The sequence below is a fragment of the Chrysemys picta genome, chromosome 2, assembly GCF_011386835.1.
Source record: "Chrysemys picta bellii isolate R12L10 chromosome 2, ASM1138683v2, whole genome shotgun sequence".
NCBI lineage: Eukaryota > Metazoa > Chordata > Testudines > Emydidae > Chrysemys > Chrysemys picta.
The window spans coordinates 106,006,561-106,028,087 of NC_088792.1; the positions used below are offsets into that span (position 1 = coordinate 106,006,561).

At 41.5% G+C, this 21,527-nt stretch overlaps 1 protein-coding gene across 1 annotated transcript in view; it reads left to right on the plus strand.

The window, feature by feature from the left end:
* The window catches only part of ABCA13 (ATP binding cassette subfamily A member 13), a 268,723-nt gene that overhangs the window by 226,760 nt on the left and 20,436 nt on the right, over nucleotides 1-21,527 (plus strand). The window contains exons 53-56 of the mRNA XM_065583912.1: nucleotides 3,182-3,332; nucleotides 13,653-13,787; nucleotides 18,154-18,257; nucleotides 21,290-21,382. Of these exons, the coding sequence (XP_065439984.1) occupies nucleotides 3,182-3,332; nucleotides 13,653-13,787; nucleotides 18,154-18,257; nucleotides 21,290-21,382 (483 nt within the window). The remainder of the gene's footprint in view (nucleotides 1-3,181; nucleotides 3,333-13,652; nucleotides 13,788-18,153; nucleotides 18,258-21,289; nucleotides 21,383-21,527) is intronic.

A 21,527-nucleotide genomic window follows, 5' to 3' on the forward strand; every position in this document is an offset into this window, starting at 1 on the left:
ATATCCAATTGCTATAGACAGACCGAGCCTGGACTCTATCATCATAGAATCTTGCTTCATATATAAAATCAACTTTATTTTCTCTTCCTGCTCTTTTTCTCATTTACATGGATTAGCTTAATAACATCATGCATATTATATGTGTATGTGCTGAGGAAGGAGGAGGAGAATATAATTAATGCAACTAATAGCTTTAAAATATAAATTAAGGATAATTATGGTTTGAATGCAAAACCCTTTACAGTACAGCAGATAATGAGGAGGATTTTTGGTGTAACACCATGTTAACAGGTGGAATGCTAATTTCTCCTGTACACATGAAAGTAAAATGGAAAGATGAGATTTCCTTGGAGGTCAATTTATTTTAAAGCAGTGGGGAGTGGTGGTTTCCTTCCTTGAGTCAGGAGAGCATTTGAAAACTAAGCTGTCGTTTTGATTAACTTGTTTTTTCAGCATGCAACAAAAGCATAGGGCAAAGCTAAAAAGCACTCATCCCATAGTCATTTTGATTTGGAGATCCCAGTCAGTGAGATTGCTTATACTGCACTGGGGGAAGAACAGGCATCACACTATACATAACAGTAAAGTCTCAAACACCCACCACCTCAAATGGCTTTTTGTCCTCTGTAAAGCATATATGACATATTTCTATCTTGTAAAGAGCTAAAGGCAATAAAAAACAAAGGCCCTAATGTTGCTATTGGATCTTCTAGCAAGGACCTTTGTACCCATTAGGACTCCACATAAGTACAAGGTCTGCACTAGTTGGTCTAATTGCATGATTGGGGCAAAAGTGTGCAAGACTACATGGCAAAATATTTCAAACTCCTTTGCAATGTGTCCCACCTTTATTGGAAGTTATACTTCACCATAGGGACCCCCTGTATTTCTAAGTCTTTATACTGAACTGGAAGCAAGATACTGATATTGTCTTGAACAATCGGTGGAGCCAGGGACTCTAAATGGGTTCTATTGCCCTAAGCAAAATAGAAAACTAGCTAAAGTACATCCCTATTGAGGCATAGTCACTCAAACTAAGACTTAATGAATGTTTTGGCTGTTTGTTATTTTGCTTCCATAGGTGATCTTTTCCACCCGGATGGTAGAACCATTCTGGAAGGGAGTTTCCCATTCAGTTACTAGACTCACTAAACTAAATTCCTCCCTAATGAAAGTTTCCAGAAGTTAGCAAAATTACCCCAGCATTTAATTTGGTCTCCTACATATGTGCTTTGCATATTGCCTCAAGTCAAGACTTTACTGCTCCAAAAGGAGCAGCTGTGCCGAAAGGAAGGTTTGTATTGCTCTGCTCTGTTTGCCTTAATTTGAGGTTGTTCTGTGTATCTCTTACAATGTCTTTGGTGCCCAGGAAGGAATTGACTATAAATAGAATTTCTGCATGTCAGAGTTCATTATGGAAGGAATCCACTGTCTCTGCCAATTTATGCTAATATAGTCCACATTAGTAAATCCATGCCCTAAGGTGCAGATGGCTTTAAAAAACCATTTAATTTGATTTAGATATGCTTGAAATTGTGCTAGGAGAAATTCTGTAATGTTTATATATATTTTTTAAAGAGCAACCCTTGAACTGACCATAGGCAAATGGTGCGGTTTAATCCTGACTTTCATTTTGTTGTGTCACATTTTAGAGTTTAACAGAGCTCCCCACATGCACTTCTTGGTTCAATGCAAACTCACATATCTTTTGTATTAAGAGCAAAAAGTCCATTCCAACAAGTCCCCAGCAAGGTGCATCGTGTGATGATAAATTAACTTCTGAGAACATTTAAAATACTTCGATACTATGGTTCAGCCTGTAAAATACACAGTTTATACTAATGTCTCCCCAGACGAGAGAGCTTTGTAAAGGATTAGCAGATACATATTTATGCTTTCTACAATTTTGGAATTTGTAGTCCATCTACATAGAACATTTGCTTTTCCATTTCCAAATGATTACCTGTGTATTCAACCTTATTAATCAGTTTCATAGCAACACAGAAGCACTATGGGAAAATAAAAAGAATATCATATTGTAACTCAAAGCCTTTTTTTTATTATTACCACCCCCCCACACACACTTGCACACCCAAGCTCATCAGACTTTAGACCTGTCAAAAATCAAGATGCTTTTTTATATAGTTGCGCTGGTTGTCTGAATCATTTTCTGTAAATTTCAATCAGCACCACCAAGTGTTGGATTAGGTATTGGAATAAATAAGGGTACATTTAGCATCATTATGGGTAATGAGACACCGTTGCAATCAAGGCTGCTTCTTAGCAACGAATGCAGTTTCTAGTAATGTTGTACATCTACAAAGCTGAGGCCAAAGACTCTGAAATGAGGGAGATAATTTATAAGTGACAAGTGTGATTTTTATCTGGATATCATCATTTAAACTATTAGGCAATTAATATTTCTGTTTTTGTTTCTTCACACACACACCACACACACACACACACCCATACCTCTCTCTGTAAATTACTGAAGGATCTGCTTATCAGTCAGTATAAGCACTCTGCTGTGCTTGAGACAAGGCACATAACTAGCCTTACCCCTTATGAAACTGGCTGTTCCTGAAGTGTTCTACATCTTCAGGTCTGGTCATTCTTCTGTATTAAAGAAGAGTTTCATGAAGATGGTTTAATGAGGTGGCGGGGGAAGGTACACCTATGAAGTCAATTACTACATACCACATCTTTCCCCTGCTTTTCCCAAGGCCTGCACAGGAGGCTTGCTTCCTACCTCATGTGGAGAAGCAGCAGAGCATGGGTGTCTCCAAGTGACAGTACTAGGCCAGGTGCATACTTTATAGCATGGAGCCCAGAAGTAGCTCTGTCTCCAATTGGAGCTGCTGGCTGGGGAGCTAAACCAGCTGCAGAATGGGGAAGCTCACTGGAACCAGAGGATCCTCTTCTGGTGGGACTGTGGGATTAGAGAGGGGGAAGAAATGGAAGGGGAAAGAGCACAGTGAGCTGCTGGGCTCATCTCAGGGAAAGTAATGAGAAGAGAGAGATGGGAGCTGGGCCTATTCTACTCCCATCCCTCTTCTTAGAACTCTAAGGTGAATATACTTATTCTTGTACGGATTAAGACTGTAAAACAGTAACACCAGGGCTAAAGTACTAAGGAATATCACACTCAAGTGTTTAAATATTTTGCTTTTCTTTTAAATAGATCTGAAATGGATATATTGTCTGCTAGGTCTGAAGGGATTCTGATTGGCTACTGCCCACAGCAAGATGCCCTGGATGAACTTCTAACTGGTTGGGAGCACCTTTATTATTACTGCAGCCTGCGTGGGGTTCCAAAACAATGTATCCATAAGGTAATTATCCATGAGTTAGCTTTGCAAGGAATAGATGGAGCAAGGTTGGGCCATACAGTTCACGCGAGTTTCATTTTCTTGTACTGGAAAACACACCTTTTAAATCAGACATTTGTCTTCAACAGTTTTGGTCCTAAGGAATCTTCTCTGCCCAGCCCAAAATATATTGATTTCTTTGAAGTTTTAAAAGTAGCATGATTTTCCTCTCATCCCAGTGTACATCAAGAGTAACTTCCCTGAAGTTATTAGAATTACACCAGTGTGAGAGCAATGCCTGGCCCACAAACCATAAAAGAATTAAAATTAAAAGTCTGCGTACATAGCATCTTCACTTTTCACTTCACCATTATGGCTTCTTAGCAAAATAACTTCAAAGCCAGCTCTTCACCACTAATTTGCAGCCCCCACCCAGCATAGGAGGCCTGTGGGGGGAATGGAGTGTGGTCAGAGTACGGCTGCACTGGCTGAGTCTCAACTCCAAGGAAGGCCTTTGGGGAGACATTGCAGCTGGGCCCAAGTTAGGGTAGCTCTGGAGGCCACAGCAAACCCCTCATGTAGTTCCAGGACTGAAGTTGGGCGGTAAAGTTAGCAACAGCCACATTTACCCCTTTATTTGGGCCCTGTGCATAGCAGAGCTTGGCTGGACCTGAAAATGCAGCTTGCCGTCTTAATAAGGCATCCCCATGTAAACAGTGCCAAGCACCATTTACGATAGCTACTTAGAATTCAGCATCCAGTCTTTTCCTTAGCTGTTCAGTGTTGTCAACCCACCTCATTAGTTTTGGATTAAAGATGGCCAGAGTACTTCAAACATAAAGATTTGTTCCCCTTGGTCTACGGGAAATATATTAAGAGATAATTGTTATTGCATTAAGCCTCCTGGCGAAAATTACCTGTCATCTCTATCCAGTGACAATTCCCCACTTATGATCAGCTTTTAGCACAACTGTACTATCCGTCTATTATTGTAGCATTTAATGGAGAACAGTTTCTGGCATGTCTCTTAGAACTGTACATTCATTTAAGAGAATGCTGTTAAATATTCATAAGTTTCACATAAGTCATCAAATATGTTTTGGTCATAAATGTAACTTAAAGCAGAAATCAAAGCTTGATTATTTAATTAGGCAGCAAAGTCTTAAAATGCTGTGAAACATGGTTCTTAACCTTTTCTGTTCTGTCCAACAGAACAGATGGCAATACATCCTTGTAATGTACTTGTCCATATGGTACAACGTATATAATAGACTGAGGCACAAATGTTGACAGTAGCTGTGGAGTGGAATTTTCAAAAGTACCTAAGTGACTGAAGAGCACAAGTCCCACTGAAAGTCAGTAGAAATTGTGCTCCTAATTCACTTAGACACCTTTTGAAATCATAGCTGTAGGCTCCTCAGTATTGCAAGCAGGGAGTTTTAAGGAGAAGTGCCCTGATGTGGAAAATGTACGTGATATGCCCACAACATTGCTCTAAGCAAGCTGACTGACTCCTATATCGAGTGCAATGTGTGCAGAATAAACATATTCCATCCCAATGCTGGAATTAGTCCAGTGCAAAATAGGGCAGATGGGAAAATTAGAGATAGCAGGAGCATGAATGAGCTAATGAAGGAGGATAGCTGCCTCGGCATTGTTGGGAGAGTAGCAACTGTGTTAGAGGACCCTTTGTAATAAATTTGCCATGAGGGACATCTTTGGTTCAGGTCCAGTTCAAAGCATAGGCACTGTAAACCTGTGTCTAGGGTCATGGCTCCTAAAGCCACAGGGTGATTTTAAAAAAAAACACAATTTTTTGTTTTATTAAGGCAAAATTACAATAAAACATTGACATACTACATTGTTTATTACTTATTCAGGATCAGCTTAATATTCAAAGACCTAAAGACTCTGGCTTACTGGCTGGGGAAAAGTGACCACATTTCTATAAACTGATCCACTTTTTGGCACTTTTCCTGTGTATGTACTTGGTGTGAAAGCTTTTCCATTACAAGGAAAGTTCATATTTGACTATACCACAATTCCATAGGAGGAGGAGTCATTTCTCTAATACTGTGCAGTCCAAAGTCTAGTTAACAATAAAAAAGAAATGAATGTGTTGTTCTGTTTAAAAGTAGATCCTTGACTGGAGCATTAAGTAAGCAGGCCAGGGGATCTCTACGAAAGAGCATTTTGTCATCAGGTATCTTTCCTAATCCTTTCTTCCCAATATTTTCTAATTCCCACATCTACAACATGTGTGAGTGTGTTCCCTCTTTCTTGTAATCCCTCCAGCAGAGCACCTCCTTAGCAGCAAAAATATGATGAATCTTAACTGGAGTCAAATGCCCCTATATAATTATTTATATATATATTTTTAAAAGAGCTGCACATTTTCATAAGTGCCTAGGTCCCATTTTCAAAAGGGACTTAAATACCTTTGCAAATCTGGTCCTAGTTGCCTAAAAAAGGCATATCCAGTTTTGTCAGGGTATCAGATGCGGGACAAACAGGACAGTCCAGTTTCATACCGGATGAGTGGCCTGCCTAGGTGCTATTGTAAATAATATATAATAACTGACCTTCAACCTTCCCTCAAAATTCAAACTAAATCTAAACCTTGTTAGGAAAAAAAAAAGTTTTGTGTGAAACTGACCTAGGTATGCTATGCCAGAGTTCACTTCCTGTCCTAGACTCTTGGGCAGCGTTGCAATACAGCTGCTGTACTGCACCTCAGAAATGGCTAAATTTCAGTGGTGAATGAAGTGATCCCAGTGTATTTGAGCTTAAATTTGTAAGATGTAATGCTTGTGAATCCTTGAGGATAGCAGTTCCTATGGAAATGGAAATTGTTGTTTTTGTTGTCTCACTCCCACACATTATGCTGTGCTCCAGGCCAAGCTCTCTGAGTGCTTACTGTTAAAGTGTCTGTGTTAACAAAAGAAGGAAGGGAACATGGTTGTTTGATTCGAAGGTGGAAAGCAATCTGAGTTCATTTTGTTTTACGGTGAGTTGGCAAGCGAGCAGGTGACTTATGGTGTGCACTGCTGCATAAGTAAATATAATCTATTAAAGCAATAACTTCAAGGATCTGATCCTTCACTAGACAGATTTGTCAGCAACAGGAATTAAATGCCTGACATAAAGTTGAGTGCACTTAATGTTCCAAAACAGTAATTAACTGAATGGGAAAGGATGAGAAAATGGGTCATTTGTTATCAGTGTGAAACTGTATATTATTATATGAAGTTTTAATCTGCTTTTTAAAGCAGCCCTAAAAGTTTCTTTTAAATCATGATGTTGTAAAGCTTTGGGTGGAGTTTGAAGTGGGTGCAGGGGGGCATTGCTTCCCCCCTCTCCCCAAGCCAGGGTTACCATACGTTCAGGCCTCTTTTCTGATAGTCCGCTCTCCATCCAGGCAAACTTTTCAAATAAGAGGCAGTGTCTGGGATTTTTCCTTTAGGGAGCAGATATTACAGCTCAGAAAGAGCCATCTCCGTGCCCCGATTTGACCCTCTCCTGCACCCGCAGCTGCTGAATCCCGCCCACCCTGTCACCATTACGGGAAGTGCAACACTCTCCCCCACCTTGAATGTGAGGCTGCAGGTCCTCGAGCACCCCTCCCCCCCAGTATTTCCTCCCAGTACACACACACACACACCCCTCTAGCATCCCCTCCCTGGGTGTGGGGTTCCTGCACATTAGCCACCCTATGGTCCTGGTTAAATTTCCCCTGGGTACCTGTGCGAGACCCTAACAAAGGCAAGTGCCCGGTGATCCCACAGTGGGCTCAACCTTGTGAGCCTCGGGCAGGCATGGAATTTGCCCCCCCATGCACAGCCCCATTGGCCTGGCTAGAGCTGCCCCCCAAATATAGAAGTCAAACTATGCCTATGTGTAAAACTAAATAGAATTGGAGTTGAGCTTAAATAATACACAGCTCTTGGGATGTTCAACTAGTTATCACACTGGATTGGCATAGTTTTTTAAAAAATATTTATTTTTATTACATTTGTCTCATACCACAACACATTGCTTAATTCAAATCTCAGTGGAAATGGTTAGGGCTATATTCTGCTGTCATTTACACTAGTACAAATCCAATGAAATCACCATAGTAGATGAGAGTAGAATTTGGAACACATTTATTCAAAGAGTACAAGTTCCAACAGCATCACTATCTGTCCCACCTACCAACCTAATTAAAATCATAACAACTGCAATGTTTCAAGGGTTGGCCTATCAATATTAAAATTACTATTTCTGGTTGGAGATTCTTCAAAACAAGCTTCTCTGATTTTTATCAGAACTTCAACAGCCAACAGACAGCTTGAAGGAGCATTGGCAGGGTCCCTCCTTCAATAAGTCCCCAGGTGGATTTTTGCTTCCTCATGGAACTCCATTGACTTGTACTCTATGAAGGCTGTGTGCTATTCTGCCCTCTGATACTTTGGTGACTTAACCAGAATCTGAGCAGAATTTAGTCCTATAGTCAACTGAGCTTTGCAGGTTTGCTTGTGTGCAGATCTTTTCAGGATCACAGCTGAAAGTGCAATAAACTCCTATAACTTCAGCTAATAATATGAGTTTTCCTAAAATTGCTAAATTTACTCTGAAGGGTAATACATAATTTTGGGGGACAATTTGTAGAAAATTGGGCAAAATGTTTTTTTTTTTAATTATAGGGTATTAAAACTCATTCTATGTTTGAAATTTTCACTAGTTCTGTAATTATTCACATGAATGTCACCAGTTTATATGGATGCAGTCCAACTCTTATGAAATTCAAATGGAGTCTTTCCTTAGACTCTTAGACTTCAGTGAAAGTTGGATCTGGCTCACTGTGTGTGTGTGTGTGTGTGTGTGTGTGTGTGTGTGTGTGTGTGAGAGAGAGAGAGAGAGAACTATAAGGATGATGAGTTGGGCATTATATTCATCAGTCCTATTCAGAAGTGACAGATCCAAAATTAACAAATTATGATGTCTTTCAAAGTTAATAGGATGGATTAATATCCAATACTAAAAGTTCCCTAGTTCGGAGGTAAATCTGAAGAAAGTACCAAGAGAGTCCCAGTGTCTCTTCCTATATATAATTTACCTGAGTGCTGTTACTGACTTTGGAAAACTCTCTGGTTTAATAATTGGAATCAATTATGCATGTTATTTTTGCAGTGCTTTATTGATAGATACAAACGTGGTTCCTACCTTAATCTCCAATCCTACACAAGTTTACAGAGGTGCTTAACTTCACACACTTGACTAGTCCTACTGGCTTCAGTGGGATTATTTGTGTGTAATGTTAAATGTATGGTCAGGAGTTCACAGCATCTAGGCCTTAGATTTTATAAGTCAGTGGGAGTTGGATTGGACTCTAATTTAGGAAGAAGAGAGCTCTTTACTTGAGTTAGAATTATCAAGGTAACACATTTTGAAGTATTCCTAAGGAACGTTGGAGACTAGAGATAGGGCTGTCTATCTATGAATGTGAAGAGTTGTTTTAGTTTCCTGGTTCTGCGGGAGAGGGGAAGAGTTGAGAGAGTTTAAAGTGTGCATTGAGGAGGTGCTCAGGTGAGAAACACCAACTATGTGGTTTGGATGAAGTCACAATGTATATATTAGTGTACAAATCTCTCATATATCCCTTATTTCAGTCTGAGTTACCTATATCCCGCACAAACTAAGGAGTCACATCACTTTCAACTGTGGAAAATTATTTATATCATAAATAAAGACTCATGAAAATGAGGACAGAGAGTGTCATTAATGCTAAATGAAGGAATCCCACAGCATTTTCAGTTTTCTGCATGAATATCGTGTGTGTGTGTGTGTGTGTGTGTGTGTGTGTGTGTGTGTGTCACTTTAATGTCTTTGTCAGACATCATGTCCTACATTTGGGCTTAGTCAAGATGAGAGGTATTTTCATGTATACTTTATGGTGTGACACCATCCAAACAACAGTACACCATTAGGTATGCAGTTAAATGAAGTTATAATGGAGATGTATTGGCTACTTTACAATATATCTAATTTAGATGTAATTTAGATGGCATCTTCATTACTATTTAGATTATATTAATGAGTTTGGGACTATTACTGCAACTGTAGTCTCTCTCTATAAATATGTTAATGAAAAAGAGATAGCGGGAGGGGGCATCTGCTGAAGAGCATGATAGAATAAAATGTATCATGTTATATTTGATGAGCTAAATTCTACTGTGCTGCTTTAGTGGATAAGGTTTGAGGGAGATACAAGGACATAGGGAGCCTCTTTCTAAGAGCACCTAGCAAAGCAAACTCTTTTCATAGCACTCAAGACGACACTAGGGAGTGAGAAAGTTTTATAACACTTCTGCCTACGCACCTTTGTGAATCAGGCCCCAGGGCTGCACTGTTACACTTCTATTGTGCGGACAATATACTCAGGGGTGAAAGTAATTTAAAGGATTTACCAGTACGCTGGAGTCCTGAGCGGGTGCGGCCTCAACCAGAAGAGGCGTGGCCTCAACGGGAAGAGGCAAGGCCTTTCACGGTTTAAAGCCCTGGGCTCCGGCTTTGGCTGGGAGCTCCAGGGCCTTTAAATCACCCAAGAGCTACCAGCTGCAGAGGCGGCTGGGAGCCCCGGGGCGAATTAAAGGTCCTGGCGCTCCGGCTGCCGCAAAGCTCCGGGCCCTTTAAATCACTGCGGGAGCCCTGCCGCCACTACCCCGGGGTGGCAGGGCTCGGGCTTGGGCTGGGGTAGCGGCGGCAGGGCTCCGGCGGCTGCGAGAGCCCGGGCCCATTAAATACCCGCTGGAGCGCGGCTCCCGGGGCTCCAGCAGCTGGGCTCTGGCGGGTATTTAAAGGGCCTGGTGCACCTGCCACTTTAAATCACCTTCAGAGAAGCCAGTCCAGTCCGGCACGGGGTACCAGCTCTTGGTCCGGAACGGCTTATTTTCACCTCTGAATATACTAGACCTTCAGCCAGCTTGTGTATATGCTGTAATCATCTGCAAAAGCTAGCTGGGAAGCTTTATGCATTCAAAGGAACAGCAAAATGAGTACCATGAAATGACCCATAGCCCCACACTTAGAAGCCAGCAAAATTTCTGTAGCACAGGAATAACCGGCCTGAATCAATGGTTATAACCTATTTAGAAAGGATCGAGTGAGCAAAAAGGGAGGGGTCGTGGCACTCTATGTTAAAAATGGCCTTACTTCTATATTTGGCACTGGTCTGACTGTTGCTGCAATACTGTTATCACAGTTCAAGAAGGATGTTGATAAATTGAAGAGGGTTAAGAGAAGAGCCATGAGAATGATTAAAGGATTAGAAAACATGCCATATAGTGATAGACATGAGGAGCTCAATCTATTTAGCTGAACAAAGAGAAGGTTAAGGGGGTCATTTGATTACAGTCTAAGTACCTACATGGGAAACAAATATTTAATAATGGTCTCTTCAGAGAAAGGTATAACACAATTCAATGGCTGGAAGGTGAAGCTAGACCAATTCAGACTAGAAATAAGGCATAATTTTTTAACGGTGAGAGGAATTAATCACATTGGAACAACTTAACAAGGGTCATGGTGGATTCTCTTAATATCCCTTTTTCTTTTTAGTGTCACCGGGTGTCAATGGAAGTTGACTGTGCTTAGCACTTTGCACAGCCAGACTCTTTATTTGAAAGGGAAACTCCAGTGCTCAGTTATAATATATTAGGGCCAAATCCTCTGGCCTTCTTCAAAGCCAGAGATTGCACCAAACACAGCAGAATCTCTGCAGTTCCACTATACGTGGGGAAGAGGAGGCAAAGAAGTGAAAGGGCCATGCAGGAAGACTCAGCAACCCCATGTTTTCTTACTAAGCCAACTTCTTGTAGCATCTGTCTCAGAAGTGGAGCAAAACAAAGTTTGTGGGTCACCTGGGGAATAGCAAGAAAACTTGCACTTTGCATCACCAAATTGCCAAAATGGTGGTTTCCTGATTGTCAGATACGTGTTTTTTTTTTTTTAACTTGTGCATATTGCAGATAGTTAGGACCATATTTCCAAAATATAGCTTTCATCTGACATTTTTAGCTGGTTATAGCATGGACATGCACAGAAAGCAATAACCTGTTCATGCAAGTGATGGAGTCTTTCACCTATGTACACGGGTGACAGTGCTGGAATATGGTATGTGCAAGTGCTTCCACATGCAGCATTGCACATACTCAAGAGGGGTTTGGGTTTGAGATCTCTTTGTAAGATTTTTGTTCATTTTTTTGTTTTGTTTTTAGATGTAACGTTAAGAATGTTTTCTATGGTATACTGAGGTTCTCAACTGTTCCTCAGAAAACTTTGCATAAGGACAGTTTGTTTATATAAGCTTATTTCCAATGGCCTGATCATGTATATACCAGTAATAGGTTGTAAATGTTCACTTCTCTGTGTTGATAATTCTTTTGTGAATTCACTGAGCTGACTGAGTTCTGTCCAATTTTAACCCTACAATTTCCCATGACTTTTGCTGTTGACACTCAGATGGTGCAGAGGGAGAGGAAGTGTGCATAACTATCCTGCTCTGGATTTTCTGGCAGATGATCTCAACTAGTGCCCATGATAGGTGGAGACTAATGGAATTGTAACCTGCTCTCCGACTGCTCTTCCCCTTGTTGCTATACACAGCATAAGCTGCATGCACTAGAAGATGTGGCTCATTTTCATATCTAGAAAACCAGCTACATTAAGGGTTTGGTTGAGCAGAAATGTTAGGATTCTGACTGCTCCCTGTGCAGGAGACACCAAGTCTGAGGAGGTTGATTGACTCTTTTCTCTTTCCACTAGTGCCCCTGTCCAGGGCCTAATATGCCTCCCCTCTCCCCCCACCATTTACGTGATCAAGTTAAACAAAAATATTTTGGACTAGTTTGCTGTAACACTTTGGAGATCACCCAGGCTGATAAGGGGTTCTGTTACCTACTGCCTTGTAACTTTGGATGCCTTAATGCTGTCTGTGAACAGCTATATGTGAGGGCATGCTGGGAAACTTGGCAAAAACAGTAGGTATCTTGTATTAGAAAAGGTGCCACTCCCTTCCTGATTACTTCACCCTGTCATAGCCAGGATCCAGTGTTTCACAGACAGCACCCTGCGTAGATGCTAGCCCTCAGTTTCTGGATACCAAACCTCAAAACCTGTTTAAAAAGGTTTTTTAATTTCTTTCTCCTGCCATGACGACTCATCATTGTTCAGAGTGAAGGAAACTCCCTCCTTTCCAATAACTTCAATGTTCCACTATTGTGTCTTCCTGGTTGGACAATGGATGGGTACTTTAAGTTGGTTTTATGTAAACAGCTAGCCACTGCCTGCCTAATTACATCACTTCCTGTTATGATGATGTACAATTACAGTTACAATTACAATGTTCTACACACATACACATGCAAATGTTCATAGCCATCCCCTGCATAGAAATCTCATAATGACCATCAAGTTCAGAACATTACAAGCTTTCATAAAAGCCCTTACTTGACGTAAGTTTATGCACAATAACATTGTATACAACTGCTTAATTCAGGTGCTTATTCTCTGGGGTTCGGACCGGACCCCCTTTTCTCTCCAGGGTGTGTGGACCCTGATTGTCACACTTGCCCTTCTCCTTTACCAGCTCAGCCTGCAAGTGGAGATGTTATCAAGTTAGCCCTGTGTCTTGTTTAACTCAGTCATTTAGAATAGCTGAACCCATTACTCATGTGATCGCCTTTCTGCTGATCCCATCTTTCTGTGTCTGACCTATTATTTCATTCTCTCAGATTCTCTAGCACTTGAGAAATGTGTTTGATCAGATAGATATTACAGAAACTAGTTGGAATGAGGAGCATTTTAAATTATTGACTCAACAACCCAAAATGAATGCAAATGACTGTTACAAGAGTTGACAAAGCCAAATTTTCTATACAAGAGGCTGTCTTATCCTTGGGGGTCCCCTAGCAGCATCCTTTTATTCTCAACATTTTGCCTGACAGATTCCAGGGAGCCTTCTTCCAGGACTTAAAAGTAACAGCATGTGTCAGATGAGAAAAATGGAAATACTTTGTATTCGTTTTTAATATGCTCAGCCAGAAAAAAAGATTCCATACTAGTGCAGACTCTGACAGTGGTTTTCAGTCCGTGGAACCTGGGGGCCCTCAGACTGTGTCTAAGGGGTCTGTGAAAGGTTGTCGTTGCCATAGAACAGTGTTTTTCAACCTGTGGTACACACTGTGTCTAAGATTTCCACATCTCCATTCACAATTTTTAGGGGTCTGCAAATGAAAAAAGGTTGAAAACCACTGTTCTATTGAATAGACTAGTTTGACCAAGCTTGCCATTTCTTAATTACAGGTAGCTGGGGACCTCGTTAGCCGATTGCACCTGGACGCCCATATTGACAAACTGGTGAAGACATATAGCGGTGGCACAAAGAGGAAGCTTTCTACAGCTTTGGCTTTAGTTGGCAAACCCCAAATACTTTTACTGGTGAGTAGAGTGAACATTATTATTGTTTTGGAAGCGTTAACATATTTCATTATTTTATTTTCCTACCTGACGTGTGAAAACGTGGTGCAGCTTCCAAATCGCCTCCAGAAAATAAGTGACACACAAGCAGTGCAGTTGTCATCTTCAACTCCTGGAATTAACTTGTATTAATTTGTGCTCCAACATTCCCCGGTTGGAGCTAGGTTTCCTAGGCCGGCAATAGTACAAGTGCTACATTCCTGCTGAGGTTTAGGTATGTATTTTTTAGACCGAGATCTCTTTTATTCACAGAACAAGAGAAATAGAATTTACTGTTCAATATATTACAAAGTATAGTATATTTTCTGCCCATATTTCTGCACAATGTAAGAAAATCTAAAAACAAAAATAGGATTATAATGGGATGCTCAGCCCACACAAGCCCTGAAAGGATTAAGGTGAGCCAGAAGGGGCCAATTAACCTTATATGCTGCACTTGGAGGGAAGTCAGGGATTGATAAACACTACTTGCAGATGAAGTCCAGTTTGGGGTAGAGCTGGGGTAGGATTATAAAGCCCAGGAAGGGAGAGCAGGAGGAGTTGCAGGGAAGGAGCCTGCAGTCACTCTCTAAAGGGAAATGGAGCCAAGGACAAGGAGGAAGTCCAGGGGGACAGTAAAACCTGGGATCCTAGGGAATCTGACAAGAGGCTGATGGGGAGGAGGTAGCCACAGAGAGCAGGGGAAGCTCTGGTGGCAGAAAGAGGTCAGGTAGGAAGGAGTTGGGTAGGGTAGGAAACAATTGAGACTGAACAGACCTGGATTGTTAGTCATAGACTCTCTGGGCTGGATCCCCTATCAGCCGCTAGGAAGTGGCACAGGACCTACAGGTGGAACAGAAGACTGTCTGAGGTCGCATCCGGGCAGCTTGTCAGTGTGAATTAGATATCCCGGAAGTGTGTGTGGGGAGGGTCTGTTTAGTGACCTGGCTTTGAGTTGTGGAGAGAGAGAGAGACCACAGCACAAGCAGCCAATGACAGGGGGCACCATATGGGGCAAAAAGCTAATTTCCAGACTTAGCCACAAGGAGGTGCACCTACAGAGAGTGTAGCCCTTTACAAGGATACAATGATTCCGTATAGCATCTTGAGCAATAGGGATTATTTTATTTTAATGACAATGGTACCAGTAGTGTTGTCAGTCACGGAAATGCATTCTTTAGTACTCTTATGAGCTGGGTAGAACTTTGCAATGGGATTCAGTTTGATATGTGTGAGCTATCCTTCAATTAGTATAACTGTAAACATAAACCCCACCTAAGACAAAAGAAGTGCATGAGCCCACCCACCGGCTTTAGCTGAGTTATGTTTTGGATAGGAGTGTGGTGAGGGGCAGGGAAGGGAGAGAAGGCAGGACACACAGAAATTGAGAAGGGACAAGAAAGATGGAGGGTATGTCTACACTTAAACCACTGTAGTGGCACAGCTGTGCTACTGTAGCATGTCAGCGTAGATACTACCTACACCAATGGGAAGAGTTCTCCCATTGCTGTAGTTAATCCACCTCTCTGAGAGTCAGTAGCCTCTTCCATCAACCTAGCGCCGTCTACACCGGGGGTTAGGTCAGCATAACTCCATCTTTCAGGGGTGTAAATTTTTCACTTCCCTGAGAGCCGTAGTTTGCTGATGTAAATTTCCAGTGTAGACAAGGCCACAGAGAGAAAAGGAGCAGCTGAAATAATAGTGGCTGATCCTGGAAGAAGCATTGGAAGAGGTTTTTGGCCAGGGTTGCAGGCTGAAAAGAGCACTCTTGGTGCTGTGAGTAAAAGAAGGTGTTTCCTTCTATCTGATTCCTTCTGTGTTCGAGACATAGGACTTTGTACATTCTTTGTAAATAAACAAAACTGCATCAAAGAAATACCTGACTACCACCAGTGTCTACTCCCAACTGGCACACCCACAGGAGGGGACCCCAAACTTTGATAAGCCACTCAGATCAAAAGGGGTAATACTGGTGTCAGTAACAGGATCCAGTTGCCAACGATCAAGATTGTGAGCTGGTGTTCCTGTGTAACCAAGTTGGAACAAATAACAAAGGTGCTTGCAGAAATCAAAAATGGCCAGTGGGATTTAGTACAAGACCAGAAACATGAACTGGAGGCTTCACAAAAGAATTTAAAACAAGACTTGGAAGTTTCACAAAGGGAACTAACACAGCATTTGGAGGATTCCCAGAAAGGGCCGAGGACTGCCTTGCAAGCAGAGGTCAGATCTCTGGAGCAACAGCTACAACGTCTCCAGACAGGTTGGGAAGACGAATTGCAAAGCTCCCCAGAATTTTAATACCCATGAGTAGTTCTAGATGAACAGTGAGGAGAATCCTTCCATTACAAGATTTCCTCCTCAATATTCCATATTTTTGAAACTATCTGCCATCTGGTGTAATCTGATAGATCCCCTAGGCAAAAATTATGCTCTTCAAAAGCATCTTCATGAGCCAGGGATAAAAGTAACATGTAGCAGGAGGGTTTAGTAAATATCCAGAGAAAGATGGGTACCTTCTCTCTTTTCTTATCTTATACTGAACCCATTGTATGGTGTAAGCATTCCTCTAGAGGAAACAAAAGTCCCCTCCCATTCCCCTTTCTATGCCTGGGAGGGGAGGAATAATTAAATAAACAAATCTCATAATCCTTCAGAAATGCCACTGGGTGGGAGTATACTCCACAGGGTAAAGGGATAAAACATCAATCCCAAGAATTTGTCTCCAAAGTGAGTACAGAATGGGTTAAACTAGATTAGTGCACTTACCGAGCTGTGCCTCTGAATCTGCATATGTTCATAAGGCCAGAGATACTTTGCTTTCTCTAATTTCATAGCACTAATCCACTTATGTGTTGTATGGTTTTACTTATATTTTTTGAGCTCAAACTGATCTTGGATGACTTGGCAAAAGGGGAAGGTTATCTTCTTAAGTCAACGCTTCCCCTGCTCTCAGAAGGTACTCCAACTGTTATGTAATCTCTTTAGGACAATCTGCCACCACAGGCAGCCGTTTCAATTTGCCTCTTGCTGTGCAAGATGCATCCTCACATATGTAGTGTCGAGAGGAAAAAAACCACACTTTTAAATAACTCGAATGCTCTAAAAGGTTTATACATATTATAAGTGTTTTAGGAAGGATTACTTATAAAGGATTTATAGAGGGGTTTATTTATGAAGGATCCATAATTAGCGAATAGAAGTAATACCATGTGAAGTGTTTTCTCTATTAAAGTGACAATGTTAAAAATAGAACCAATTTACCCAACAGATCTGCTCCTCGTTAATGTTTAGAATCATCTCTTCTTATTTAGGTGATAAAAATATAAGTTGTTTGGGTTTTGTTTCGTTTTTTACTGCCTTTTACTCCTGACAGCCCCGGAGAGCCAACAAAGCAACTATAAGAGAGACTGAGATGGACTCACTCTCTCCTTGTGTCACTTGTGTCTAAGCATCAAAATCGGAGTTAGAGCAGCATGCTCCAACTTCTTGTGCTTCTTGCTTACAAGACTCAGCTAGAATTCCTTCCAGAAAACAAACCAGCCCCACACCATTGGTACTGATAGTCAGTGCCACCCTCATGACACCTTGCATTCAGTGGAACCATTGAAAGGGCTGTCTTCTCTGTCACTACAAAAGTGGAGAGGATGGGTTTTAAAGAATAAGGGCCAACTGATATCTTCCACTTCCATCAGCAAAAGGTATCAAAATCCATCTTATCAGGTGCAGAGGATGCAGAAAGGGGAAGTGCAATCTCTGCAGCTGCACTTCCTATCCCACAGAAGCCCTCCATGACTGCTCCAGGAGATTTAGTTTCCATAGCTTTTGGAAGTGTGGGACTATGAATGGGACAGGCTGGGGTGATGGCTGGCCTCTGCCACGTTGTCTTCCCTCAAACCCTGAGGGGTATTATGGAGCAAGGCAATGCTGCCTGTGTCAGTATGTAGTCACATGGTTCCCTCCCCCCGCACACAGATTGGAATGCCCTTTGAAGGAAAGCATGGCATAGAGAACCTGGGGGAGGGAAGCTGTGTTCCCATAGAGCACTGAGGAGCCATGCATGATTGTCCAGGGAAGACAGCATGGAGATACAGGACCTCTAATTTGTTAGCCCATGCCTCTGGCAGATCTACAAGTTCTAGTCAGGGAGGAGCAGCAGCAAACACTGCACCCCCACCAAACTCTACCCAACAGAACAGAGAAACTTTGCTAACCCCAAGTCAGAGACCTCCCTTCCCCTGCATGTAAATAGACCATTTGAGGAGCATCTGGCCCTAATTGCATTGTCATCAAATTCTTAGTCTCCCTTCTCTACTCCCATCGTTAACTGATGCATTTGTTTCTGTAGGATGAGCCCAGTTCTGGAATGGATCCCTGTTCCAAGCGCTACCTCTGGAAAGCCATCATGAAGGAAGTTCAGGATGGCTGTGCTGCTGTGCTCACATCCCACAGGTGCAATATTATCACATTGGCTAACCTCCTCTCTTTGTCTAATCACTTGCTTTAATTGAGTTCTGAGGCACACGCCTCTGAAAGAGAGAAGTCGATATTTGTGTTCAGGATGAAAAGTGCTAAGGTCTCTTACTATATTATGGCAGTTCCTTCTCATCCATGAAATCTGAATTTGCCCAAATTTGGGTGTTAAGGACTACATTATGGCTTGATGGGTATTCTGAGAGAGGGAGGAGATAATGACCTTTCCACTTCCCTTGCTCTCCCCATTCAAGGATCAACTACTACTACAATCCCTGTGTTCCCTGAGGTACTAGGACTATTCCTTTTAAGTCTCTCCCAACACCATCCCCCAAGGAACTACCCATCACCAAAGGGGACAAGGAGGAGAGGTCCATGATCATTTCCCTTCTCTGGACTAACCAGAGATGGTGGTTGCCATTGGAGTGGGGAAGCATGCTGCCCCAACTTAAAGGATGTTCCAGTATCAGGTTTTAAATTCAACCACAGCTGTCCAGAGTAGAGTGCAGGTAAATATTTTCAAATGCACAGGGCTGGAACCTCAGCACGCCCCCCAGTGCTGAAGCTCCAAACCTCAGGGCTTCTGGAAATACTATATGAAAACTTACACCATCTATCTGCACTTCTGGCACTGAAAATGACTGTACCCTCCTGGGATACTGTGGTTCTTCGCGATCCCCAACATGGCTCTAAACGTCTTGTGAATCCTCGCTAATATACTCTCTATTTTGTCAGTTTAATGGAGGAGACATTGAAACTGTTTTGTAGGATCTATGGTAACTTGAATAAATTGCATGTTCCCTGCAGGGCACGCTACATAGTAAGTGTAATTATATATAAATGGCTTAAAGTGAGGGAGCGATCTGATTCGCTGATAGAAATCTCTATCTGTGTAATTATGAAAGAACGCCTAGAAGGGGCAGAACTAATTAATCAAAACACTGAATTAATGTTTTGATCAAATTAAATCCTGAATTAGTAAATGAATCAATAAAATGCCACAACAGAAGATTTGTTAGATATTTTAAATGAAAGTTGCTTCAGATGTGTTCAAGACATTTTCTCTCTGTGAATGTTCAATGTTTGAAGCTCACAGAAAAATGAATTTAAAAGTTGTTTTGGTATTCATGGAAACTGAATCTTTAAATTCACATACGTGAATGTTTGTATCCAAATTGCTAGACTGTTCATCCAGCTAGGGAACAAAAACATGTGATTTTAAGTAAACAGTCACCGGTAAACACCACAGCTTGATTTTCCAACCACAGAGTAAAACCATCATTTTCAAATAACAAATAAACTGAGGATAATAGTGATCAGCTCAAAGATATGTTGTGAGCAGGAAAAGAAAATAAACTCCTCAAATAAATTATTGATAATCATTCATTCAGCTCCATGAATGAATGTTTTTAAGCTAGAGTAGTAAAAATTAACAATGGTAGTGTACATGGATTCCAATTCCAATTAAAAGCACATTGCTGTCACCGGTTGCATGTGGGCAAGATTTGATATTGGAGGCCAGATTTTCAAAGCACCTCTTAAATGGGAAATGCATTTGTGTTTGTAAATGCAGTTTTTTGTGCATCAACAAGTATACATATAAAATATATGGGTCTTTTTTAAGGGACCCTCTTAAAATTTAGTCTCTGAAGTTAATGGGCTTAAATTTTGGAGAGTACCTCTGTTCTTGGAGGTTGTATTAATTGTTCCCATAGGGCTGGATTGTGGTATTTAACTACTATCCCGTTTGGGGGCAGTGTCAGTTGGCATCGCCCCAGAGGTAGCATTGGGAGGCATTGTACCTCAAAGCGAATGCCTCTTGGAGCTAGCTACCTGTTTGTGCTGTGGGGAGAGCTATCTACAAACCACGTTTAAGGGCTGTAACATACTCCCCACATGTAACAGGGGCAGAGCTATGGTCTACCTAATCCCTATCTGTCCCTGACTCAGTGCCCTCTTTTGAATGAGCTGCTCTCACAGGAGTACCTCAACAGTGCTTTCCCAAGTGCAATGGCTGTAATTCTGGTCTGCCCATAGGTGGGCCAAACAAGGGTAGGGACTGATTCCTTGCTCCCCTACCCTACATGGCGATGTAAAGTCAGGGCCACAGTGAACTGCAGGTACATCGAACTATCTGTGCACACACACACACGTTACCAGGCATCTCACTCATGAGTCTGTGTGTCAATGGTGAATTGCAGACACCTTTATTCTATGGAATATTGGTTGAGGCGCCACTGAAATTCAGACTCTGTCACATATGCCCATTGGATGTTGGTTTTGGAAATATACCATTGTAGTGGGCTATTATGTGAAATTTATTACTGTTGCCATGGCTTACTTAATTTCTCTATGCTCTGCAAGAATTATTCAATTCCATATGAGGGTAGCACATTTGCTCTAATATTTGTAAGTCCCGGTAATTCATTATTATTTGAAGCATTAAAATACAGCATGGTGCATCTTTTAGAACTTCGGTGCTATATCCTAAATACATTTTTATTTGGGTCATTTTGTGGTCTCTACTCTGTCGCCCATAATAATACTAAGTAGTATTTCACTTCACAAGGACTAGCACGATGCAAAAGAAGCAGTGTAGTTTTACCACGATTCCCTGCCAAACATTCCAACCCTAATTTGGAGTGACCTCCACTACGCATGTTAGAGAACACTGAGCTGATAGCCCAGTCCTTAGCGTCTCTGCTGAGAGTGCAAATAAGGTAGTTAATTAGTGCCTGTAGTACTATGGCTTTTGTAACATGGCCAAAATTATCCACTTAGAAACAGACTGAAAACATGAATTCATTTTTATAGGACTCCACCAGCTGTCATATGGTAATAACTTTTGGTCTCTACTGATTAGTGATGCATTTGAACCATTGACCTAGAAGTGAAAGGTTCTGTATCCCATCTTCTCTGCCATCCAGACGTCTTCAAATTTTAATTAATATTTTGTCATAAATAACTTTCATCTTTCCTAATCATTGTTCTTTTCACCATTTTTCCTCTAGTATGGAAGAGTGTGAAGCCCTCTGCACTCGTCTTGCTATTATGGTCGATGGTGGTTTCAGGTGTCTTGGTTCTCCCCAGCATATTAAAAACAGGTATTATGTGTTGACATCTAACCTACTGCTGCTAAATTCAGGCAGCGATTTAGCTAGACATTTCAAGAGTGCCAATAGGGTATAAATACTTATAACTGCAGAACTATTTCCCCTTACCTGCTATTACTGAAGTTAAAAGAGAAGC